This window comes from Camelina sativa, chromosome 6, assembly GCF_000633955.1.
Source record: "Camelina sativa cultivar DH55 chromosome 6, Cs, whole genome shotgun sequence".
Classification (NCBI taxonomy): Eukaryota; Viridiplantae; Streptophyta; class Magnoliopsida; order Brassicales; family Brassicaceae; genus Camelina; species Camelina sativa.
In genome coordinates this window covers 18193330-18201896 of record NC_025690.1, presented here as the reverse complement: position 1 = coordinate 18201896, position 8567 = coordinate 18193330, and the positions used below count along the sequence as shown (strand labels likewise).

The 8567-nt window shown below is 38.4% G+C and overlaps 2 protein-coding genes across 2 annotated transcripts; both read left to right on the top strand.

The window, feature by feature from the left end:
• LOC104699194 lies at positions 346-2170 on the top strand. The gene is made up of 2 exons (XM_010414530.1): positions 346-1350; positions 1520-2170. Exons 1-2 carry the CDS (start codon positions 346-348, stop codon positions 2168-2170), a joined length of 1656 nt encoding a protein of 551 aa, XP_010412832.1.
• On the top strand, positions 3768-4719 carry LOC104792103 (dirigent protein 21-like). Its single transcript, XM_010518153.2, has one exon. The coding sequence runs from the start codon at positions 3873-3875 to the stop codon at positions 4428-4430; it is 558 nt and encodes a 185-aa protein (XP_010516455.1). The 5' UTR covers positions 3768-3872; the 3' UTR covers positions 4431-4719.

Sequence of the window (8567 nt, the reverse complement as noted above, 5' to 3'; positions counted from 1 at the left end):
AGAACAAAACCTCCTTTTTTTTTTTTTTGGGTCCAACCATAAAAGCATTCTTTTCAATTTGTTTTCTTGTTTGTGGTCACTTAACTTCTTTTTTTTTTTTTTTAATTTAGATACCCTCAAAGCAAAAGTGAGGAATAGGGCTAGCTAACAAGTAAACAAGAGACTATAACCTTTAAACGAAGACTACGTCCACATTAATGGAGGTCTGTTTTTAGCACGAGAAAAATATGTTATCTAAACATTTTGTGGTTCTGCTTCGGCTGGAGACACAATTACCCTGCAGCCTCACGAGAAGGAGAAGGGTATAGTTGGTGGAGCTAAACCACCACTTTCAAAGGTTACCAAATGAAAATACTAAGTTGGAATTGTGAGGGATTGGAGAATAAAGCTACTATTGGGTATCTTAGGGACTTGTGGGGGAAGCATAAACCAGATTTCTTGTTTTTGTCTGAAACACGACAACCTTTTTCTGTTTTAGAGTCTTTTGTTGGTCATTTTGGTTATTCTACTTTAAAAACTGTTGAACCAATTGGATGTAGTGGTGGTTTGGCATTATTCTACAATAATAATAATAATAGTAATGTTTCTTTCTTATTCGAATCAAACAGACTTATTGATGTGGAACTTCATTATAAAGGCACAACCATTTTTTTGACATTTGTTTATGGAGATCCGGTTCCAAAGAACCGGGATGGAGTATGGGAACGGTTAACCCGTATTGGGTTGGATAGAGATAGTCCATGGTTTCTAATTGGTGATTTCAATGAGTTAAAAGGGAACCATGAGAAGAGGGGTGGGAAATTGCGTTCTGCCTCTTCTTTTGTTCCTTTTAATACAATGATTCGCCATTGTGGGTTACTTGAGTTTCCGGCTTTGGGTGATACTCTTTCGTGGAGGGGATGGAGGGACAAGAAGCCGATACGGTGTCGGCTGGACCGTGCTTTCGCAAATGAACAGTGGCATGATTTGTTTACTGATTCTTTCACGGAATATTTACCCAGGATCGCGTCGGACCATATGCCAGTTTTAGCGGTCCTCGAGGACAAAGTTCGCCGCGGAAAAAGCAGCTTTCGCTTTGACCGTCGGTGGCTCGATAAGGATGGTCTGTTTCGAGCTATTTCGTCGGGGTGGGATGTGAGCACCGGTTCTGTGTCTCCCACTCTAGTGGACAAAATCACTACTTGTGGACAGGCCATTTCTCAATGGCGGAAAGCTCAGGTACCGTCCGGACGGGAGACAATTGAAGATTTGAAAAATAAGTTAGCGATAGCTCAAGAGGATGATGGTACTTCAGTTGAGGAGATCTCGGAACTTACTTGGCGATTACGGGAGGCGTATCGGGATGAGGAGGTATATTGGTATCAGAAAAGTCGGAGTCGGTGGATGAGATTCGAGGATAGTAATACCAGTTATTTCCATGCTCAGACGAAGCAGCGACGGATCCAGAACCGAATAGTTGGCCTTTTTGATCAACATGGTATTTGGTCGAATGAGGAACGTGCGATACAAACTACGGCAGTGTCGTATTTTCAGGAGCTTTTCACTAAATCCTTCGGATTTTGAGGATAAGCTAGCTGAGATTGGTACATTAGTGAGTCAGGCCACAAATGATTCTTTAACTCGGGAAGTTATTGAGACGGAGATTAAACAAGCACTCTTTATGATGCACCCGGATAAGGCCCCGGACCCGGATGGTATGACGACATTATTTTACCAGAAAGCTTGGAACACGATTAAAGCGGATTTGGTCTTATTGGTTAACTCTTTTCTCCAGGAAGGGGTCTTTGATAAACGATTGAATGAGACAAATATTTGCCTTATTCCGAAGGTGGATAAACCAACCAAGATGTCCGAGTTACGTCCGATCAGTTTATGCAATGTTGGGTATAAAATTATTTCCAAGGTTTTATGTCAAGGACTTCGTACTTTCCTTTCAGAACTGGTTTCCGAAACACAGTCGGCGTTTGTGGCTGGGCATTATATCTCGGATAATATCTTAATAGCACAGGAAATATTTCATGGCCTCCGTACTAACATCAGACAGATGCCAATCATCGGAGGTACAGGAGCTTTCAGGTTCGGAAGAGGATATGCACAGGCCAAGACTTTTGTGTACAATACTACCAGCGGAAATGATGTGGTCGTGTACAATGTCTATGTTTGGCATTAACTATTGGCATTTTTTTAATGCGTTTCACCACTTTTTGTTGAACATCAGATGAAATAATTCAAACAAATATCCTGTGGGATAAATGGTTTCTGTTGTTGTTGTTTTTGTTGTGTAACTGATATTGCTATTTTCGTGTAATGTATTGTGAGTGTTATAAAAATTGGCAGTTTATGACTTTATGTGATGAACTCTTCAGGATATTGTTTTCTAATCGCAAAATGGTCCATCTAAAATAATATTATATTGGTAAATGGTAATTAACATTTTTAATGTTTTGCTTAAAACATTACTATTATGGATTTGAATAGCTGCAACTGTTAGGATAGACACATTTATTTGTGGATTAGATTGTTTTTTATTTACTATTTATCAAATATATTTTGTAGTGGTGTAATCCAATATAAATAGATTAAGTATAAATCGTTTTTTCTACAAATAGATTCGCTTTGACTCAGTTATTCGAATCTTACGTGTTATATAATAAGTCTCGTTGTGACACTTTATTACTAAGAATAACAATATTATAACCTTTGAATGTTTACTGGTGCGACTTTTGAGGTAACCTTATGTATCTCACAGTCCCTCTGATGTCAAAACTCTGTGGATCAACAAGGAAGGAACGACGTACAGCACACACGCCCAGAAACGTGGGCGCACGCCAAAACGCGAGAGAGTGAAAATGGTGTGAGGTTGGAGAAAAAGGTTACAACTTTATGCCTCGAAATTGGAAACGCTTGTCTAGTCTTTTTGAAAATCTCATCACTTGAAATAAATTCTAGACGACTAGTAAAACAGTGTAGTACTAAAATCATGGAATAGTAGGTAGAAACACAAGATATTTTACGTGTTTATACAATACGACGACAACAAACGTGTCTGTGACTTTCTTTACTTTAGATAAAGTCATAAAAATTTGTCCAAAACAAAAGATAAAAGCCATACAACATATCTCTATCTTCTCTCTTTTTTGGTAATAAAAGCACTTTTTTCAATTTGTTTTCTTATGCTCACTTAATAATTATAATCTTCAAACAAAGATAACAAACTTATGCCTCAAAATGAGTGAAAATGGTGAAGTAAGAAGAAAAAAAAGTTACAACCATAATTTAAAGATTTTAAAGACTATTCAAGTGTTTACAAAATTATATGCCTCTAAATTATAAACACTTGAATAGTTATTAAAGTCTCATCAATTGAAATATACTAGACGACTAGTAAAACATTGTACTACTAGATCATGTTTGTAAAAATTACCATTTATCATCTATATAAATTCTTTTTTGATGAAAAAAGAAGAAGATCATGAATGGTAATATTTAAAATCGTTGTATTTTCTTAAGATGTAGTAACAAACGTGTTTCTGACTTTTGCTATTTAATTTAGTTTTATTATGTCATAAAACATATCTCTCTTATCTTTAAACTTGTAACCTTCCTTTTTCTCTATTATTTTGGAAAAGCGATACTTGTAACCTTTAAACGAAGATTATGTCCACATCAATGGAGGCTATGGAGCACGTCGTCTCGCTACTTGCTAGCTGTAGTACACCAAGCAAATCGATTATCTAAAAAATTTGTCCTATAATCAATAATTCCGTTTTGTGTATAAAGTATGCCATCACTTCCACATAACAACATCACATTTTTCACACATATCCTGAAAGATAAGTTGAATCTCTCAAGCAATAACAACCATCTTCCCCATGGCTAGCCTTCTTCTTTCTCTGTTCTCGGCTCTTCTTCTGGCCTCCACCATTACAGGATCCGAAGCTTTTTCAACAACAGTGAAGAAACCATATCCAGGACATAAACTAGAGAAGCTAACCCACCTCCACTTCTACTTACACGACATTGTCACCGGAGACAAACCAACCTCCGTCGTAGTCGCTACAGGTCCCACCACAAACTCCTCGGCAACCGCTTTTGGTATTGTTTCAGTTATTGACGACATATTGACGGTGGGAGCTGAAATAACGTCAGGGGAAGTTGGGAGAGCGCAAGGAATGTTTGCATCGACCGGCCAGAACGAGTTTAGTCTGCTTATGGTTTTTAACTTTGTTTTCAGGACGGGTAAATTTACCGGCAGTACCATCTCATTGTATGGCCGGAATCCGATAATGTCGAAGGTGAGAGAGATGCCGATCATCGGAGGAACGGGAGCTTTCAGGTTCGGAAAAGGATATGCACAGGCCAAAACTTTTACGCTCAATTTTACGAGCAGAAATGCTGTGATCGAGTATAATGTCTATATATGGCATTAACTGTTGACTTCTTAATTTGGTGCTTTCCCATGTTTACGTGAAAAGATGAAAGTTTTAGTTTGAAGTTGAACACATAAAGAAATAAAAAAGTTGGTGGAATAAATGTTTTATTCTTTCTGTTTTTAATCGATATTGTGTTTTTTTTCATGTTATTTTCTTGTAAGAAATTATGGTACCGAGAAATAATTTGACGAAATGTAAACACATTATATTTGGTATAGAATCGCATGAAGTAGTGATGAAACAAGTCTTGAGATAATTGAAAGGTACAACTACTCTTAGTCTGTCTTATGAAAGATCGATTTTGATACCTAAGTTGGTTGGTTACACACAATGTTGATCCTGATTATGGGAAAAGTACTTCAGGGCACATCTTCTATTTTAGAGAGAGTCCAATTACTTGGTGTTCATAAAAACAAGATGTTGTAACTATGTCTTTGTGTGAAGCAGAGTTTGTTGAAGGAACTGAAGCATTAAAACAAGCAATTTGGTTGCAGGATTTGTTATTTGAGCTTACAAGATCTTCAAGTGAGAAAATAACTATTCGAATTGACAATCAATCGGCCATTGCTCTCACCAGGGATCCAGTTTTCCATGGTAGAAGCAAGCATATACACAGACGTTATCACTTTATAAGAGATTGTGTTAAAAGTGCACAAATAGAAGTATAGCATGTTTCGGGAAGTAAGCAAAAGACGGACATTCTTACAAAGGCTTTGGGAACATTCAAGTTTAGAGAAATGAGGGAGCTAATGGGAGTACAAGATCTAGCAAAATTGGATGGAGAGATTGTTGGAGTAAGCTTGAAGAAAGATTAAAATACAAGTTATCCTAATCCTACCGAAATATGGACTTAGGATTAGTCCATTTGATAATATATTAAGTTGCCTATTTGATTTAGAAAGCTCAACAGTAGAATCTAGAGTGTTTAACTCTTAAAAACATTGGTGGGCTCATGTTCTTTAACTTCATTTGCATTTATTGTATTGATAAATATCTTTTATCTTTAATGATGATTGGACTTGACATAACCTCAGAACTATACACATCAACACACATAAGTTCTTCGATTATCGAACTAATTAAACAAATATTTATGTTCTTCGATTTTTTTGCTACTGTTGGTGCGGGTTTTAGCACCCACGACATACCGATCTAAACCGAAGGTAAACTAAATAGACTTTGCACATTAACTAAACCAAGGGACCCCCTTTTGGGCTAGCTAAACGGACCTATAAGCAGAAGCCCGGCGAAGTCACTTGACCGACCTCCGAGACCGCCCCCTAAGCCCGACTTGATCATCAGAAGAGGAAATTTACCATATTTGAAGATCAGAGATTTAAGGAAAATAGACTTATTTTATAATCAATGTATTCATATAAATAGAGAGATATCCTCTCATTGTAAAGTATCCAGCAATTAATACAAAAACCCTAGTTCTTCATTGTTCTTGGACAAAACCCTAACTTCTCTTTCAAGAGATCAAAACCCCTCTTTATTTTCAAGCTTTAATCTATTGTTTTAGAGAGAGATTTTAAGTGAATTTGTTTCCAATTCAAACAAATTCATTGTGTGAATTTCAGATTCAACAATTGGCGCCGTCTGTGGGGATCCTTACACAAGTTCTACGTTTCCTCTCTCTACTACCAAACCTAAGACAAACCAGAAGATCAAGTTCAACCATCCAAACCGCCTCCTTGCAAGGCGAGTTCACGGCAGTTCCCGACGAACTAGAAGACGAATAACCTATCTACGGATTGCCCCGAACAGTAGCTTTCCGTGGAACAAGATTTCGTTCCAATCCGAGCCCTCGTCTGAATGATATTGCAGTTTCTCTGCAACATACTTTATCTTTCAAATATAGATTCGTCTGTTTTCAACCAGCCAGCCTCGGGATCGATTTTCCGGATGCGTACAACGAATCAGGTCGTGAATAACCTATCTATGGATTGCCCTGAAAATAAGCTTTCCACATAACTCAATTTCGTTTTAATCGGAGTTTTCTTCAGAGAGATATCGCCCTCTCATTGCCGCATATTCTATATGTCGAAATTAATATAGATCTGACGGGTCCCGACCAGTCGATCTCTGAGACGATTTACCAGCCGACTCCGCCGAACTGGGTTATGAATAGCCTACTCATATATCGCCCCGAGAATCATTTTTCCATAGAAACCGGTTTCATGTTGATTGGACATGTCTGCCGAGAAATATCACCGTTTGTCTGCAGCATACACAATCTGTTAAAACACAGATCCGTCTTCATCGCACCAGGCAACTTTTGGGATCGATTACCCGACAAATTACTATGACCCAGATTACGCACAACCCATCCACGGATAGGCCTTAGAGTCAACTTTCTGGAGAAGGTGACCTCAATCCAATCCAAAGTGTGTATCGAAAGTTATCGCCCTATTTCCGAACTGACGCATCCTGTTCAAACTATAGCTGTCAGTTCGTCATCCCGACTTGGAGAGCAGTTTGCCACTGATCTAGATGGAACCTAGAGCCGGTATACATATCATTCTGAAGCTAAGAGGTTTATCTTCCCAGAAAAACTGATCTCAGCTCAATAAGCAGTGTATATCAGAAGATATCACCATATTTCCGAACTGACACACTGTTCGGAACCCTAGCTATCAGCTCGTCGTCTCGAATTTAAGAGAAGGTCGCCACCGATATACATATAAACTTAGCTCCAAGACTTAGCTTTCTAACAAGATCGACCACGCCTCAATCGGTGCTCTGAATCTCAACTTACGACCAATTGTCAGATCGTCTCACATTGTGACAATATTCCCAGCGATCTAGATAGACCTTTAGGCGATCTGCATATCAGTGTGAAGTTCCAAGGCTTATTGTTCCAACACGACTGACCTCGCCTGGAGCAGAGCTGTTTAAAGTAATTTATCACCAATCTGCTCAACTGGTCTAATCTGTCAGACCTCTATATCGCAGAACCGGCATGTAGAAGTAAGACGACTTTTAACGACGTTTACCATTGATCTGGAAAGCATCAGGCGTCGTATTACATATAAAACTGAAGCCCCGACGCTTATGATTCTAACGAGACTAACCTCGCCTCAATCTGAACTGTTTCAAGAAACTTATCACGGATTTTCCTCGGCTGGTCCGATCTGTCAAAGCCCTAAATCGTTGATTCGATCTGTCAAGAAAATCAAACTTTGAAGGCAATTTTGTGGCGTTATAGGAAGAACCAGTCACCATAATACATATCAATCTGAAGCCCCGAGGCTTTTCTTCTTAACGAGATCTACTTCGTCTCAATCTGAGCTGTCTGCAGAAATTTATCATCGATTTCTCTAAACCTGAGATAATCTGTTAAAATTTTAAATCGCAGATCCGATCTGTCAAGAAACTCAAACTTTGAAGACAACTTTCTGGCGTTCTAGGAAGAACCGGACGGCAATCTACATGTCAATTTGATGCTCCAAGGCTTATCTTCCTAACGAGATCGACCACATATTCATTGGTGCTCAACATCTCAACTTATGACCAGTTATCTTGATCAGATGCAGCCTGACCGCAATTGTCAGATCGCCTTACATCATGACGATAATCCCAGCAATCCATGTAGAATATGTAGTCAATCTGCATATCAGTTTGAAGCCCCGAGTCTCATCTCTCTTACGAGACCGACCTCGCCTGAAGCCGAGTTGTTTCAAGAAATTTATCACCAATTTCCCTCAACAGGTGTGATATGTCAAAACTCTAAATGACAGATCTGACTTGTCCAAAGAGCCAACTTTAGAAGCAATTTCCTGCCATTTTAGAAAGCGCCAGACGCCGTTCAACATATCAATTTGAAGCTCCGAAGCTTATCTATCTAACAATACCAATTTCATGTCAATAGGTTATTTCTACCAAAAGCTATCACCAGACGCATTCTGTCCGACACATTCATCGAGATAAGTTTTCTATACATTCATATAAATCACACTAGATATCTTTATGCCATATAGAATCATCAAAACGTAAAAACTTGAAAATCATTATCACTTGATCATAAGCATTTGATTTGAGCTCTAATGTTGCATGAATCGTTATTGTGAGGGATCTCTTCAACATGATGGCATATATATTCAGTGTGGAGCAAGCATCCTTACTTAAAAAAAA